The sequence below is a fragment of the Macrotis lagotis genome, chromosome X, assembly GCF_037893015.1.
Source record: "Macrotis lagotis isolate mMagLag1 chromosome X, bilby.v1.9.chrom.fasta, whole genome shotgun sequence".
NCBI classification, from domain to species: Eukaryota; Metazoa; Chordata; class Mammalia; order Peramelemorphia; family Peramelidae; genus Macrotis; species Macrotis lagotis.
This window is the reverse complement of record NC_133666.1, coordinates 670621594-670640390: the sequence shown is the minus strand read 5'-3', so window position 1 is coordinate 670640390 and position 18797 is coordinate 670621594. Positions and strand designations below refer to the sequence as shown.

The 18797-nt window shown below is 38.4% G+C and overlaps 1 protein-coding gene across 1 annotated transcript in view; it reads left to right on the top strand.

Annotated features, from left to right (window-relative positions):
- LOC141501545 (P2X purinoceptor 7-like) overlaps window positions 1-18797 on the top strand; it is a 42786-nt gene that overhangs the window by 15033 nt on the left and 8956 nt on the right. Inside the window, exons 5-8 of the mRNA XM_074205608.1 lie at window positions 1633-1768; window positions 6440-6520; window positions 6703-6832; window positions 10045-10211. Of these exons, the coding sequence (XP_074061709.1) occupies window positions 1633-1768; window positions 6440-6520; window positions 6703-6832; window positions 10045-10211 (514 nt within the window). The remainder of the gene's footprint in view (window positions 1-1632; window positions 1769-6439; window positions 6521-6702; window positions 6833-10044; window positions 10212-18797) is intronic.

Here is an 18797-nt window from a genome sequence, read left to right as displayed (position 1 = left end):
TGGGATCCAGGGCAAACCACTTAACTCTGTCTCAGTTTCCTCATCTGTTTAAAAAAACCTGTTATGTGTCATGAAGAGTTAGACACAGCTGAGCAATAGGATTTGAGTGGTATATTAACTATAATAGCCCAGTGGCATAGTGGATAGAGCATCAACCCTGGAGTCAGGAGGACCTGAGCTCAAATCTAATCTCAGACACAATAATTACCTACCTGTGTGACCTTGGACAAGTCGCTTAACCCCATTGCCTTGCAAAAACCAAAAAAAAAAAAAAAAAAAACCAACCCAAATCTAACAATAGCTTACATTTCTATAGTGTTTTAAGTATTCCAAAGCACCTTTCATGAATTCTATGACATAGTCAACCTCCCCTACTTTCTGTTCCTCTTACACATAACACTCCCCCCCCCCCACCCCATCTATCTCTATGCCATTGTATTATTTCCCACTGTCCGGAAGGTGTCCATCTCCACTTCCACATCTTAGAATCACAGAGTTCCTTTAAAACATAGCTCAAAGGGCCTCTAGGTGAGGCAATGGACAAAGTCAAGAGGGTTTGAGTTCAAATCCAGTCTTAGATACTCACTCATTGTGTTACCCTGGGAAAATCACATCATCCTTTTTGCCTAAGAAAAAAACACAACCCAAAAACAAACAACAAAAAATAAACACTTGAGCTCAAGTGTTGCCTTTCTGCTCCCCTTCAGCTGCCAGTGACTTTCCCTCTGAGGTTACCTTAGATCAATCTACTCAATCAAATCAAAGAAACATGCATTTTATTAAGTGCTCCCTAAGCTGTGCTAAGCAATGAGAGGATGAATAACAAATCATAAATATACCTATGTTAATTATGTCTCTCTAAGCCAATAGTCAATTAGTAAGCTCCTCCTATGTAGTAGACTGTTGTGGCACAGTGGATAGATGATTGGTCTAGAATAGGAAAGACTCATCTCCTTGATTTCAAATCCAGCCTCAGATACTTACTAGCTGTGTCACCCTGGGAAAGTCACTTAGCTTCCACATCTCTAAAATGAGCTAGAGAAGGAAATGGCAAAACCACTCTAGTACCTTTGCCAATGGAAAAAAACACTGGACAACTACAAATGGGAGAGGCATTATGCAAAATACTGGTGATACAACTAACAAAAAGAAAGATTGTCCTCAAAGAGCTTATAGCCTAAGGGCAGAGACAACAGATTCAATGAGACAGAAAAGTGGGGATTAGAGAATAGTACAGGAAAGAGTACCCAGGGCAGGGGCATATCTTGTTCCATGAAGTTGAAACCAGTCAGTGCAGCAGATCCAAGGTGAATTGTAAGCAACTTGAGGGCAGGGACTGTTTTTTTTTTTCTTTCTTTGGATCTCCAAAACTTAGTACACAATAAACATTTAATAATTGCTTATGGCTTGATATTGTCTCCACTGAGTCTCCCAACAATCCTGCATTGTGGGTGCTGTGGTTCTCAGTCACCACATTTTAATGATGAAGAAGCCAAAGCTCAAGAAAGATTAGATCCACAAACCTAATATGTGTTGGAGCTGAGATTTGAACCCAGGTTTCTCCTGGTTTCAAGTCAAGCTCCCCACTCTACTCTTTCCTACAGTGACTTTACAATGGTATTATTTCTATAGGGGTTCAAACAGGAAAGTGTGTAAACTATAATCTGACCAGTGACCAGACCCATAACCTCAGAGAGATCTGCAAGCACCAAAAGACCTGTGAAGTCACCGCCTGGTGTCCTATAGAACTAAAAAGAGAAGCTCCTCAGTAAGTAAGAAGCAGAATGGACTCTTTCCTATCTTAGTAAAGAGCATGCCAAAGGCATTATTTCAGTATCTGTTGACAAACGAATGTACATATGAATGAATTTTATTTTTTTTGTTAATTTTTTTAACCTTTATTTTCAGTCCCAAATTCTTTCCCTCCCTCTACTGCCTGCTCCCCATTGAAGAGGCAAGGAATAGAATACCCATTATGCATATTAAGTCATGCAAAACATATTTCCACATTAGCCACATGCAATAATTAATTGAATCTTTGAGCAATGGAATTAGAACTTAGGGCTCTCTTAGATTTTTTTCAGAGCCTGGTCAAGTTAAGGCAGTAAGTATAGAACATTCAGCTAGGCAAATACATAGGAAGCCACTAGTACTTCTCCCACTTCCCTAAATATTCTTGACCACCACAAAAAAGCTACTCTAAATATTTTACACAAATATATTCTTTTTTCTTTAAAAAAAAATTCTTTAGGATACATACCTATTAATGGTATTGCTGGGTCAAAGGAAATGAACAGTTTTATAGTCATTTGAACATAGTTCCAAATTACTCTCCAAAATGATTGAATCAGTTTACAGCTCCAATAGTGCAGTAGTGTTCCAATTTTCCCACATCTCTGCTAATATTCATCATTTTCTTTTTCTGTCATATTAGCTAATCTGATAGATGTAAGGTGGTACTGCAGAATTGTTTTAATTTGCATTTCTTTAACCAATAGTGATTTAGAGCAGTTTTCATATGACTATGGATATCTCTGATTTGTCTAAAAATATCCTTGTTTGTATCATTTGACTATTTGCCAATTGGGACATGACTTGTATTCTTGTAAGTTTTACTCACTTCTCTAGATAATTGAGAAATGAAGCCTTTATCAGAGACATCTGGGGTTTTCTGGGCAAAGATACAGAGTGGTTTGTCATTTCCTTCTTCAGTTCTTGAACAGATGAGAAAACGGAAGTAAACAGTGTTAAGTGACTTGCCCAGGGTCACACATCTAGTAATAAATCTGAGGTCAAATTTGAACCTAGATTGATGAATCTTCCTGACTTCAGATTCAGTGCTCTGTCTACTATATCACCTAGCTGCAAAGAAGAGCAAACAAATAGCCCTGACTCTGGCAGCTTTAAATCTCTAAGCTCCAGGTGATTTTTGGCATTTAATGTGAGTCCCAAGCCAGGATCAGTAGCAGGCATTGGGCTAAACATGGGAGATAAAAAGAAAATCAGACCCATGAGAAGCTCACAGTCTAATGGGGTCAAAGGTGTGAAACCAACTATACACAAACAATATTCGAGATAAATTAGAAATAATCACCATTAAGGCTGATTAGGAAAGATTTCTTATAAAAGGTGAGACTTTAACTGAGACTTGGAGGAAATCAGAGAAGACAGAAGGTAGAGATGAAGAAGAGTATTCCAGGCATGGAGACAGTAGAAGTTTGGCATAGCCAGGGGAAAATGCCTGGAGATGAACAGTCTAACTCAAGGAATAGCAAGGAGACCAGGGCCATAGAATGATAGAGTGCCAGCCATTAAGAATTGCCTTTGTCACATATGTACCTCACTACCATCATACTATAATTTTGTGCCCACATTTCCCTTTGATGTTTTCTATATTTTCAGGAAAATATATCCAAGGTTTCTGGTTGGAATGTTTTGCAACTATTATTCTTGCCATGTCATTTGAGTAAATAGTTTTGATAGGATCTAATGTGACAAAAACATATACTATATAATTATTAGTTCTGATTGTTAAAAAGAAACACACTGATGGGGGCTCAAGAACCATAGTGAGTGTTAGGAGTACAATCCCATATGGTTCTCCAGGAGTGTGCTGGTAAATATTGAACAAATTGTTCTCTGAGGAAAACAATGTATACAGCACACATTTCAAGTTTCATTTGTATTATTAACATTTTCTACTTCACTTTCTTAAGATAATCAATAAAACATAAATACCTGCCTTCTAGCATTTGTCAATTTCTGAGGCATAAATGCTCATATTTGAAAATTTAATAATGGGGTCTCAAAACTCAGTTCTGGAATACACTGCAGTTAACCTTAAAACCCAAAGTAGCTCTCTTACCTTGGAGACTCAGCTTACATTTTTGAGTATTAAATTGAAGAACTAGTCTAGAAGGGGTGTTATATTTTTACCTACTTATTTCTACCTCACTTAAGTCCAGTTCATATGAAAGTCAAGACATCACCCAATTTAAACAAGATGAAACCATAAGCTCTGACATTCTCAGATGCTTCAGACGCCTCCCTGATTTCTTTTTTTTAAGGTTTTTTTTTTTTGCAAGGCAAATGGGGTTAAGTGGCTTGCCCAAGGCCACACAGCTAGGTAATTATTAAGTGTCTGAGACTGGATTTGAACCCAGGTACTCCTGACTCCAGGGCCGGTGCTTTATCCACTATGCCACCTAGCTGCCCCTCCTCCCTGATTTCTGATGCCCCACTTATTCCCAAAAATATCTTGAAAGTTGAACTCATTTTTCAGCAATGTATTTGAAGAAGGGCATTGATAATCCGGAAAATCTCATATAGGATTGGTGCAAGGCTACAAAGGCAAAAAGGAAATAAGTCCTGACTATAAGGACCTTATATTCTATTTTTTGGGGGGGTGGTTTGCAAGGTAATGTGGTTAAGTGGCTTGCCCAAGGCCACACAGCTAGGTAATTATTAAGTGTCTGAGGCCGGATTTGAACTCAGGTACTCCTGACTCCAGGGCCAGTGCTCTATCCACTGCACCACCTAGCCGCCCCTATTTTTATTTTATTTAATTTTTATTTTATTTTATTTAATATTTTATTATCCCAATTACATGTAAAAACAAATTTTAACATTTTTATTTTTTATTTATTTTCCAATGATAATTTTCAGCAATTTTTTGTAAGGTTTGGGTTTCACATTTTCCTCCCTCCCTTCCTCCCTCCCTTCCCTTCCACCCCCTCCCCTGATAGAAAGTAATCTAATATAGATTACATATGTAAAACCAAGCTAATCATAGATTAATCATGTTGTGAAAGAAGAATCAAATCAAAATAGAAAAAGAAATAGAGAGGAAAAAACATAATATATAAGACAACTTTTAAAAATTGAAGATAGTAAGTTTTGGTCTGCTTTTAAACTCCATAGTTCCTTCCCTATATATGAATGATTTTTCTAACATAAGTCTTTTAGAATTGTCTTTGATTATGGTACTACTGAATTGAACAAGTCCATCAATTTGAACATTTTAAAAAATTTTGAGTTCCCTATTCTTTTCTTCCCTCCTGCCCGCCCAAAATGAGAAATAATAGGTTATACATTAACATTTGTGGTTTAAATTACATTCTATTTTTTAAAAATTTGTAAATGATCCTTTTTTAAAATAACATTGTTACTTCCTAATAATAGGTCCTTTCCCCAAACCCTTTAATGAAAAAAGTATAGTCAGCCTCAGATATTTCCTGTGTGATCCTAAGCAAGTCACTTAAGCCTGGTTGCCTCATTTTCCCCATCTGTAAAATGAACTGAAGGTTAGCAAAGATTAGCAAATCTACTCTAGTATCTCCTCCAAGAAAACTCCAAATGGGGTCATGAAGAGCCAGACGTGGACTGAAGAATATTCAGCAATCATACATAAGCAAAACTAATCAACACCTTGGTTCATCCTGCTCTCTGCTGAAAGAATGAAGGCCTCCTCAGCCGACAGCCCTTTGAAGTCAAGATTGGTGACACAGAGAAGGAAATACAAAAGATGGGTATGGGTGGAGGGAAGGAAAAATAATTTTGCAGGATGCATTAAAAACAGGGAATTAGAATTAGCTGGAAACCTCAAAAAGAGTGGATCTCTCTTCTCCCCAGCTCTCACTGAATCCACCAGACCCTCACATAGGTTCTAGATATTGAATTTCCATCAACGAGGAAAGGGTCTCCTTCAAATGATCCTTTGAGCAAAGAATTATACTACTTTCCTGTCAAGATGACCTCCCAGGTACTCCTTACCCTCAGCATTCCATCTCCATCCTCCATACCTTTGCAGAGGCTGACCCCTCCCTTCACCCCATTCCTGGAATTCTCTCACTCCTCACTTTGACCTCTTAGAAACTCTAGCTTCCTTTATCAGGTCATGATTGCTTCAGACAGAGTTACCTGATCTCCCTAATTGCTAGTGAAATCTCTCTCAGACAATCTTTTTTTTTCACCTGTTATATCCCCCAGTGCCTAAGTAAAATTTTTGAAGACTTTTTTTTCCCGTTTTGTCTTTGTATTGAAAAGTACCTTCACCCAGTGTGAACCCAGTAAACATTCATGGAATTGGATTGACTATTTTTTATATATGTAATTCCCAGGGCAGCTAGGAATCATGGTAGATAGAGCATTGGGCTTATAATCAGGAAGAATCATCTTCATGAGTTCAAATTCAGTCTTAAACTCTAGCTGTGTGAACCTGGGCAAGTCACTTAACCCTGTTTACCTCACCTCTACTATCTTTGCTAAGAAAAGACCAAAATGGGCTACAAAGAGTCAGACAACAACCATCTACCTCCTTACTCAAGTTTGAGGTCTAAGAGACCCATCCCTGAAGTAGCTTAGCTTTCTACAAATAGTAGGGCCCCATCTATAGTTTTCAAAAATGGTTCACAGTATATCCCATACCTTCTTCTCTCAGGCCGGCACTCCTGGCCAGTGCTGAAAACTTCACTGTCCTCATAAAGAACAGCATTCACATCCCCGCCCACCACTACAGCACGTAAGTAATTTTTCATTCCCTCATTTCCCAGGCTACAGTTAGTGAATTCATTTTTGTTCATTCACTTCCTGGGCCCCCACAACAATCAATAAATGCATCCCATTCCTGGTTCCATCCTAAAGAGGAAATGGGTACAACTTTTCAAGAAAGATGAGTTTTTCATTTGTTTTTTACTTTTGCAGAAGAAATATCCTACCAGAAACGAACATTTCCTGTATGTTTCACAAGACCCTCAATCCAGACTGTCCAATTTTCCGGCTAGGAGATATTTTACAGGAAATAGGTGAAAATTTTTCATCTGTGGCCATCCATGTGAGTAGAGCCATTTTACTGTAAAGATTATCTTCCCAGAGTTTGGAGGGAAATGGATAGGGGGAAGCAACTACCATATAAGGTGGGAATATCCACAAGGGATCAGATTACTGGGATACTAGGTCCAGGAGGTAAGACTTCTACTAATCCTTCTAGATAAATGTAAACAATATGAGGATGGCAAAGTCCTTTGGCAAAGGCCTAATTGCCCCTGTTATTAAGAATGTGGACTGGTCATCCTCTAATTCCTTACCTTCATTTCAAAGAATCCCTAACTTCTCCAAAATGTAACTGAAACACCATCTTTGACCTGAAGCCTAATCACCACAACTGTTAGCACCCATTATCACTTCCAAATGGAGATTCTAAACTTATTTGACATATATTCATTCTGTGTATACTTATGTAGACCCTTCCATAAGTCTTCAAGGACTCCTGAGATAGTTTCCTGGAAGAAGGGAGTTGATGATCACAGCTCTGCAGGATTTTGGAAACAAGAGAATATGAGATCTGGTAACCATACAAAGCTTGAGCACATTGAGAGATGGGCAGAGAAAGAACAGAAACTGGGTGAAGGTAGCTATCTCCCCCAGCAGGATGCATAACTAGTGGCACCCAAAGAATCAGACTGGACAGATCCCACATGGGCTGTGAGGGCAAGCAAATGAGGGTGAATTCTCTATTCCATGAATTTTATAGATATATGAGTCTCCACAGATCATGAGCCTGGGTTGTAATCTATCAGATAAGTATCTGGCTTCCCCTCTACCTCCTAATGGACTAATGGAGAGAGAGTGAAGGGAAGAGACCAGAGAAAAAGTTCTATTCTAGCTGGCAAAGAGATAGCAACTACAGATCTGTGTGATCTGTGATTCACTCTTCTGATTAGGAAGGACAGGACAAATGACACAGACATCTGGATTCTCTAGAATATCTGGAAGATGCACATCTTTGTTTCCTTTTTTTGTCTTTGTATCCCAAGTGCTTAGCATAGTGTTCAACAAATAGTATTTGAATGAATGAGTGCTGAGTTCTTAAGATAGAATGTGAAATCCTTAAGGGAATCAACTACTTCCTTTATGTCTTGGTTTACCCAGTGTTTAGTACTCAGTAGGTGCTGAATAAATGTTTGTTGATTGACTACAGCAGAAAACTAGACGTGTTTCTTCCCTCCATTTTTTTCTCTTTAGACTAAACTCTGAAGAAAAAAAAATTGAAATCTATATTGTTCAAGGTATTGAAAAAGTAGATCCCCAGTCTTTTATTCTCCACTAGCTGGCTAGTGTCTTCCTCCATTTTTAGCATGGCTCTCTGAAAGAATGTTGTCCACTGATATTGAAAAGATAAACTTTAAATTCTCTAGCCAGTTTTCCTCTAAGTGACAAGGACTTTCTTTATGGAGGTCTTCAAATTAAAGTTGTACAACCATTTGTTGGATATATTGTGGAAAGAATATTTGTTCAGCTGTAAGTTAGACTGGATGTCCAATAAGGACCCGGAAATTCTGTTCTGGCAGTTATGGACTTTGCTTTCCTGGGTCCTTCCTCTATTGATAGTAGAGGTTGATTTTATCACTTTCAAATTAAGAGGCCAGTGAATCATCCATCAATGACCAAGTGCAAAGCATTCAGTAGGTGACAAGCACTCTGCAAAATGAGAGTCTAAAAAGCAAGACAAAAATGATCCCTGTCCTCCAAGAGCAGCTTATGTTCTAATAGGGGAAAGAAACTAGAGTTGAACAAATAGATATGAGAATTGTCTATACAGAGATGACAACTGAAGTCATGAGAATTAATGAGATCACCAAATAACACATGGAGAAAAAAAGAGGAGACTAGCGTAGAGCCTGTGGGCTGGATGAAGTTCAACAAATGAAGTTCAACAGGGTCCAAAAGGAGAAAGGGGTCACCAGTGTTGAATGCTTCAAAGAGGTCCAAAGGATGAGAATTGAGAAAAGACCTTTGAATTTGGCCAAAGGCTCCCATTGTGTCTATCAGATCACTGGGTTCAGATGGTTCTTGAAGAGATAGTGAGAATGATGTCTTTGTACAACACCCCCTCACTTTAATCCCAATTGCATGCATGTCATGACATCATTTACTTGATGTCACTGTCTTCGAGACTGACAACACAGTCTTTGAAAAGGACAACAGCAAAAATAATTTGGCAATTAAAAGATCACTGAGAGATCAATAATCACTTTCCAAACCTTAAAGTGTTTAGCTATTATAGCATTATTGAACTTATTAACATATATTGATTTCTAGAAACTCATTAAAACTCCTAGAAGGCAGGACTATTTTTTTATTTTTCTTTATATTCCAAACACTTGACAGAGAGCCTGCTTAATAGTAGATGCTTAATAACTGTTAATTAATAATAGAGTCTTTCTTCCTTTGAATGATAGCTCAAGAACCACCTTCTATATCAACCTTTCCTTTTCTCCTCCAGCTGTTAGTGCCCTCCCTCCCTATTCCCCTTGTATTGATTTTATGATTGTTCTATAGATATTTATTCTGTATTACAATATAACACTAATTAACTGTATGACCCTGGGCAAATCTCTCAACTCTGAATGCCTCACATCCATCTCCACTCATCCTGATCCATATCTGGTCATTAGACCCAGATGAGTCCAGAGAAGAAACTGAGGCTGGTTCTCTAGCACACAACCCCTCACTCAAAACCAATTCATGTGCCTGTCGTGGTATTACTTCCCTGATGTTATGATCTTCTTCAAAAATGAAGGACAAGAGGCAGCTAGGTGGCGAAGAGGATAGAGTAACAGCCCTGGAGTCAGAAAGACTTGAGTTCAAATATGATCTCAGCCCCTTAACACTTATCTAGCTGTGTAACCTTGGGCAAGTCACTTAACCCCATTACTTTGCAAAAAAAAAAAAAAAGGACAAACAGCAATAATATTACAATATGTATATTACTTGTTAACTTCCCCAAAGGAATGTAAGCTCCTTAAGGGCAGGGCTTGTTTCATTCTTTGTTTTAGTATTTCCAGTCCCTAACCAGAACCTGGAACCATAGTAAGTGCTTAATAACTATTTGTTGATTGATTGGGAATTAGGCCTCCCAGGTGGAGAAAAGTGATACTGGGAAAATGTCAATGGGTCTGGCTAAAGCAGAGAACTCACCTTCGCTGTGGTGAACCACAATGCCTAGAAATTCCTTCATGTAAGCTGCTTGTTTCCCTTTTCCAGGGTGGAATTGTGGGCATTGAGATCTACTGGGACTGTAACCTAGACCCCTGGTTCTATTCCTGCAGCCCCAAATATAGTTTCCGTCGCCTGGATGACAAGACAACAAACAAGAAGTCTTCCCAACCACAGAGTAGTTGGCTATCTTCAGTTTTATCAGGATCTTTCAGGTACGTCCATAAAAACCTGAGCATGATGAACCCCCAGTTCAGCCCCCTAAGTAGCATTTAAGAGATTTGTCTTCTAAGTCAAGAATTGTCTCAGTTCAAAGGTCTTGTATGTAGTTGATATATTTCAAATTAACCTGAACCATTGGGGGAGAGGGAAGGGACTGCAATATAATAATAAAAGACATAGGGGGCAGCTTGGTGACATAGTGGATAGGGCACCTGCCCTGGAGTCAGGAGGACTTGAGTTCAAATTCAGCCTCAGACACTTAATAATTGCTTAGAGGTGTGACCTTGGGCAAATCACTTAACCCCATTGCCTTGCAATAGGAAAATAAATAAATAAATAGATAGATAGATAGATAGATAGATAGATAGATAGATAGTAAATAAATGACTGAATGAATGAACAAACAAACAAATAAATAAAATACATAAGACCCAGCTGGATCCCTGTTCTCCTCTGTCTGGAGCAAACTTTATGGAGGGCTGTACAGACCCTGAAGACTCAACACTTTGAAAAAATGCTGAATTTTTGTAAGCAAACCTTGGATGGTTCCTTAGCACTCCCTCGCCCCCAACTATGACTGTGGTTGGAATTTTTCATCAATTTAAAAACTTCTGCTCTCTAGAGGTCACTAGATCCTTCTCTCTCTCTCTCTTTTTTGCTTGGAGTCTAACCCTGCAACTGGCTTGCCAAAAGCATGGACCAGGAGGGAGCTATTCAAATAGTGAAGAGGCGAGTGAACTGCAGATCCAGCAAAATCACACACATATTGCAACATTCATTACAGTGGTAGAATGCATTGTAATGAGTTTTCACATGTTACAATGTGTTGGAAACTGTAAAACACTTATAATAATACTGGTGATAGTTTTTTCAGTTGTATCTGACTCTGTGACCCTATTTGGGGTTTTCTTGGCAGAGATACTAGACAGGTTTGCCATTTCCTTCTCCAGCTCATTGGACAGATAAGGAAACTGAGGCAGAGAAGGTAAAGTGACTTGCTCAAGGCCACACAGCTAGGAAGTGTCTGAGGGTGGATTTGAACTCAGGAAGATGAGTCTTTCTGATTCCAAGCCCAGTGCTCTGCCCATCTAGTGGCCCCACATGGAACAATAATGTAGTTTAACACTAATAATGACTCTTCAAGGCTAGAAGACCTCATTTCAAAGACACAGCTATGTGACCCTGGCCAAGTTGTTTAACCTCTCTGCCTCAGTTTCCTCATCTGTAAAATGGGCATAATAATAACACTTCAGAGGGTTGCTATGAAAATGAAATGAATTAACTTGCTACCTATGACTCTGTTTTAAATATCAGTTTCTTGGGAGAGTATATTAAATAATAATAATATAATTATTAATAAGTAACTGTTGAACATAATTATAAGTAACTGTTTCACCTTTAAGTTTCTGTTCATGAAGATTTTAGAATGATTTGCAACTGCATCTGATCTATCTTGGATATTTAGTACCTTCCAGCTCCCTTTTGGGAAAAGGGAAGGAAATAAACATTTATTTAGGATGGGCTAAGCTCCTTTACAGATATTATCTTTATCCTTGCAACAATTCTGCAAGGTGATGTTTATCCCCATTTGATAGGTGAGGAAACTGAGTCCAACAGAGCTAAAGTGACTTGCTCAAGGTCCCACAGTTAATACGTGCCCGAGGTTGGATTTGAACTTGGGTCTTCCAGACTCCAGACCTAACATTCTATCCACTGCACCACCTAGCTACCCTGTATTAACTCATAAGTCACATCAAAGTTTTCTTTAAATGGTTTTCATTGGGTCCATAATGAGGATATATATATATATATATATATATATATATATATATATATATATGGTAGAATTTGAATGAAAAGAGCTCAACTCCTCTCTGAACCTGATCTGTAATCATGGGTTCAGAGCTGAAAGAAAACATTTAGTTGGAGATGTGAGTTCAAATCTAGCCTCAGATACTTTACTAGCTGTATGATCCTGGCCAAGTCACATAACTCCAGTTCCCCTTGACGTAGCAATATGTGTGACCTTGTTCCCTTGAACCAACAAGAAGTATGCTGATAAATGCTTTTTTAGACCATCTACTCAGAACATTTTTAAGTTGATTTAAGTTAATTTTCTCTTTCTTAAGTCTGAATAATCAAGAAAACAACAACTCAAATCACCATTTGTAGCATTTGTCAATACCTGGGGTACAAATGCTCCCTCTGAGACACTACTGGCTCCAAGTACAGCCTTGGAACCAATTTTCTCTGCCTCACTTGTCTGGGGATGATTGGTGATGAGAGCAGATGGCTGATGAGAGACTTGAGGAAGAGATAATGAGCCCAGAAATAAGACAGTGATGATAAAAGACTCCAGTTCAAATCCTCTGAATGGCAGTCATGGGACCTCATGACAAGATCCCTCAGAACTGAACCAAGTCTGCATGCAGGGGTCCAGAAGAGGTATTGGACCAAGGATCTCACTCTCTTGATCTCCCATTAAAGGCCCCTTTCAACTGGGCTCATGAAGAAAAATGTGTTCAATCATAGGGGAACTTGGTACCCCTAAGAGAGATAACAGGCTCTTTTTTTCCTTCTCTTACTCAGGTTTAGATGTGGATCATATCTAGGGTAGTCCCCAAAAGGAATAGAAAGATATTCAATATAGAAAGTAGATTAGGTTCATCTCTAAAAAGCCCTATGGTACCTCTAGGGATCGTATCCCATAGAATAAACTGAGGGACACAGGGACTTGACCTCTCAAACTTACAAGGTCTATCTCAGGATCACTGTTAAGTCACCCATGCTCAGGAAAAAAAGGGGAAGCAAGAGAGGCAACCAGAGATCCAGTCTCAAGGTTGTCTCTATGAGCTCCTGTTTTAATGGCCAGGTTTGAACAGTGGTCATTTCTGATAAGATGAGAAGGGTATCCATGCCCTACTCCTCATGGGAAGTCAAAGAGAAAGACAGACAGAGACAGAGACAGAGAAAGATGCAGAGAGACAAAGATAAAGAGACAGAGACAAAAACAGTCAGACAGAGACAGAGAGAACTACTTGCTATATGTTTCAAAGACAGGAAGGCAAAGAGAGAAAAGAAGAAAGAGACAGTGACAGAGATTCAGAGAGAGGAAAGCTATTTCTCCTTCTTAAATAATGAAGCAGTACTCTCCCAGAACTATCATGGAGGTTAGGGATGATGGAGACCAAAGGAACATTCAGATTATGCCTGTCATCATGAAGCTCCAAGTATTTCAGAGCTGAATAAGTTTCTCTGGAAACTTTTTTCCCATTGAAGTAGGCCAGAGCTTGGTGTTGGGGTGCTCTGAATTCTGGGTGAGAATCTTCCAGAGAACAACCAGCTTTTTCCAAAGAGTTGTGGGATTGTTATTGTTCAGTTGTTTCATTTGTGTCCCCAAATCTTGGTGACCCCATTTGGAGCTTCTTGGCAAAGATACTAGAGTGATTAATATTTTCATCTGTATATATTCATTATTTTCTGTGTTGTTTTAAGGTCATAGCCCATGTAAGAATGGTTGACTCAAAGCCAAGAGACCTAGTTGGAATGCAAGCTCCTTGAGAGTTGGATTAGTTCATTCATTGTATTTTTTTTTTAGTTTTTGCAAGGCAATGGGGTTAAGTGACTTACCCAAGGCCACACAGCTAGATAATTATTAAGTGTCTGAGGCTGGATTTGAACTCAGGTACTCCTGACTCCAGGGCTGGTACTCTGTCTACTGTGCCAACTAGCTGCCCCTCATTCATTGTATTTTTATTCCCAATACCTAACGAAGTATTTGGTTCATGTAGGCATAAATGCTTATTGATTGACTGGCACTTAGGGGGTATTTCATGAGACTGATTGATTTCTTAGTTACTAGTCCATTTTCTGTTACTAACTCATTGAGTGCTCTTGGAAAAAGCCCTTTCATCTATTTCCTCATCTGTAAATGGGGGGACATCTTAAGAAGATACCATAATAAAAAGAACAATAGATGTGTAGTCTGAGTTTCTGATTAAGACTAGTTCATTTACTTGTCCGCTGAGTGGTCTTGGCTAAATCATTTGACCTCTGCTTAGTCTCCTCATGGGTATTGGATCAATATTACCTAATTGCTCCCAACCCTATCCTCTCTCTGGTACTCATCAGTTCTAGAATTCTCTGTCCTACCCTCTGTTCTCATGAACAACCCTGAGCCTCATTCAGTAGTGGACACTCAGAGGACACTGAACAAGGCCTTGTGTAGATGTTGCAGCTGTTCAGATGTAGACACCAGATGGAAAGGAAGACTTGGAGTAAATGAAATTCCATTTAAAGAGGAGTCCAATTCAATTCAACAAACATTTGTCAAACACTATACTAAGTCCTAGAGATGCAAAAGACAGTCCCTACCTCAAGGAGCTTACAATCTCAAGGAGGAAACGACATGCAAGCAAACTATAAGAAAAGCAATTCGTATAGAGAATAGATAGGAAGTAATTAAACTCCTATAAAAATAGCCTAGGGAAAAGATAGGAATTTTCCATGAATCCTAGCTTTGCTAATTACTGACTATAATGAACTTAATTGAGTGGTATACCATGTAATTTCTTTGGGCCTCAGTTTCCTCATCTATAAAATAAGTGCATTGTACTAAGATTCCCTCAAGTTTCAAATCCCATGGTCTACAGTGCAAAGACTAACCATGATTTCAGAGGACCAATGAGAAAGAATGCCATATAGTTCCTAATAGAGAGATATTGGACTCTAGGTACAAAAGGAGGCACCATTTTTGGACACAACCAGTGTGGGAATTCATTCCATTTGGTTACGCTCATTTGCTACCAGAGTTTTGCTTTTTTTTAAATTTTTTTATTTCCGGTATAGGCATGAGATGGGTAGAGGGAGGATACAATATTTATTGATTTGGTTTACTTATTTTCTTTTTTTGATTTTTGCAAGAAAAATGGGGTTAAGTGACTTTCCCAAGGTCACACAACTAGATAATTATTAAGTGTCTGAAGTCGATTTGAACACAGGTCCTCCTGACTCCAGGGCCTGTGCTCTAACCACTGTGCCACCTAGTTGCCCCAATATTTATTTATTTTAAACAAAATATATTAAATCTTTTAAATATCCCAAGAGTTATCTGCAAACCAGAACCCTAAACAAGGTGAACACTTTGATGAACTTGGGAATTTTATCCTGTTGCTTTCAGCATTTTTGTTCAACAAATCTTCTATTCCTCACAAAACCATAGTTCTGTCAGTGTTACCATAATATTTTCACATTGCTTAGTTTCAGTACAAGCTTCCTGAGGGCAGGAATTGTTTTTGTCTTTCTTTGTAACCCCCCAGTGCTTAGCCCAGTCCCTGGCTCATCACAAGTAGTTAATAAATACTTTTTGGCTGAATAACTGAAATGCAAATTATATACTTTCTAGTAGAGGAGACATCTTTTCTTCTTTTTTTTGAAATTTAATTTATTTAAGGCAATGGGGCTAAGTGACTTGGCCAAGGTCAACAGCTAGGCAATTATTAATTATTAAGTGTCTGAGGCCACATTTGAACTCAAGTCCTCCTGACTCCAGGGCCAGTGCTCTATCCACTGCACCACCTAGCCACCCCTATCTGCTAAGTTTCTTCCCATTCTACCTTCAAAATTGAAGTTTTGACTCTAAATACCTTCAAACTACACTAAGACTTTTGAGGCACCTTGTATATATGGATATATATATGGATATATATATATACATATATATATATATATATATATACACAGAGAGAGAGGTCTTAAAATATATTATATATCAGAATAAGCATGCATTGTAATGACAGATGACATGTTCTTAATCATCTACTCCTCACATTATTTAAAATAACATAGAAAGCAATAATATTTATATCATTTCATTTTTTTTTGTTGTTTTTTGCAAGGCAAATGGGGTTAAGTGGCTTGTCTAAGGCCGCACAGCTAGGTAATTATTAAGTGTCTGAGGCCGGATTAGAACTCAGGTACTCCTGACTCCAGGGCCAGTGCTCTATCCACTGCGCCACTTAGCTGCCCCATCTCATTTCATTTTAACAAGCATTTATTAAATACCTATGCTAGAGTTCTGAGAAATAGAAGAACAAAAGTTAAAAACAGTGACTTAGAGGACTGAATTTGGAGTCAGAAAGATCTGTGTTCAAATCCAAATTCAGACACTTATTGACTATATGACACTGGAGAAGTCACTTTATCTCTGTCTGCCTTAGTCTCCTTCTCTGTAAAATAGAAATAATAACAGCCCCTCCCTCTTAAGGGTATAACTGTAAGTCCCTTCACTCTGCCTGCCTCAGTTTCCTCTTTTCTAAAACAGGGATAGTATTTACTTACCAAGATTGTACCTAGAAAATCCCTTCATCTCTTTCTACCTCAGTTTTTTTTCCTTTCTAAAATGGGGATAATAATTGAACCTACCTCTCAAGATTGTAACTGGCAAGTCCCTTCACCTCTATCTGCCTCAGTTTCCTTTCTAAAATCAGACTAATAATTGTGCCTACCACCCAGGATTGTTGTAAGAATCAGATGAGATAACAATTATAAAGCTCTTTGGAGATCTTAAAGTGATAGAGGAAAGTCAGTTTTTCTGTTTTTGAAGTCTAATCTTTAATCCCTTTTGATCCTTACCAACAACTTTAGAGACAAATGCTACAATATCCTCATAGACTGATGAGGAAACTGAAGTTCAGAATAGCTGTGACTTTCACATGGTCACAGATAGTAAGGTTAAGAGGAGTGATTTGAACCCAGATCCCTACTGACACCAAAAGAAGACATGCTCAAAGGAGACAACAGTTGGGCAAGGGAAGAATATGACCTTCTGTGACATATGATTTAAGCTTTTTTAATCAACCATTTCAACAGACTAGAGTTCTCAAGTTTTGGCAAAGAGGAGAGTCAGTTGAACATTTGCACATTTAATAAATGTATATTAATAAATTATGGATTGGCTGACTTCTGTTCTCATGTCCCGGCTCCATCTGCTGGAACCTACGCAGCCTCCAATTATTGGTAGATGAGGACAAGCTGTCTTAGTATTCTAAGCCTTTAATGATAGTCTAGAAGGCAACACTATTATTTTCCAAGGAGTAACAGGACTGCTGGGATTTGATTTTAAATGTCTTTCTTCTCTGGTGGTACTCAGAAAAGTTTTAATGACCTTTTAAAACTAGTGACTTGTTCGTTTTAATGCCAAATTAGAAAGCAACTACTTGCTGTGTAATTGGTAAACTGTGGCGGAGGTGGGGATGTGGGGATGAAATGACTGAAAACAATTCCTGAGTTTGGACTGGATTCTTGGACTCGAAAAACAAAGCTCACTAGAAAATAGGCCAGCAGGTATTCCCTCTCATTCCCTCGAGGGCATGACTTCCCAGAGTGCAAAATGACTTGGACATTTTAGAACAAAAGAATTTGGCAAAGTTTTATTAAATACTTTGGCAATTAGCTTACTAAGTGAATGGGACAGTGCATGGTCCAATTCCAACTCAACACCATTCATCCTTACAAGGACTTATGTGACCAAGAAATTGGCCCCAAGTGCATACAAGCATACCCTTCTCTTTCTTATAGACCCTTCTCCTTTATTTAAGTGACATGGAACAGTGGGTAGAATGATGGAAGTCAAGTCAAGTCAACCATTTATTAGTATTTGCCAGATACTGTGCTAATTAGTAGAGATACAGACACAAGCAATAAGACAGTTGCTCCCTTAAGGACCTCAGTTTCTTTCCTTCTAAAATGGCGAAAAATAATATTGCAATTTCAATTTGTGGTTGTTATTAAGCATTCTAATGGTTCGAGAAGACAATACATAAAAGGGAGAAGGGAAAGGAGGTATCTTCATGGAGGGGGACTAGTATAGTAGTCTGGAGAAAGAAGCATGGATTCCTCAAAATGGAGATCCTGGGAGGAATCCACCAATGAAAGAAGGAGAAAGCCGCTGAAGTATGGGTTCAGATCTTGCCTTAGACACTTACTAGCTGTGTGATTCTGGGCAAATCATTTAACCGCACAATGCCTCAGTTTCCTCAGAAGGGGTTCTAAGATCTCTCTCAGCTCCAAGTCTCTCAGATCCAGTTTTCTATACTATGCCTTTAAGGACTAGCTCCTTTGCCAATCTGGGTGTAATTCTGTCCCCTTACTCAAATCCATTAAGATTATTTTTTTAATTAAGTTATTTTTCCAACTATATGCAAAGATAGTTTTCATCACTCATTTTTCTGTAACGTTTTGAATTCCACATTTTCCCTCCCTCCCTCTGCCCCATGACAGTGAGAAATCTGTTATAGATTTTATATGTACAGTTGTGTTAAACACATTTCCAAATTAGTCATGCTGTGAAAGAAGAATCAGAACAAAGATGGGGGAGAACCATGAAAGGGGGAAAAAACAAAACATAAAACAATTTTTTAAAATAGAAAATGGTATGCTTTGGTCTGCATTCAGACTTCCTGGTTTCTTCTCTGGATGTGATCCATTGGCATTTTATGTCCAAGTCTTATCTCAACACAAAGAAGAATATTTACTACTTTTTTCTTCCCTTGATAACATCACCAAAAATTTCTAAGTGA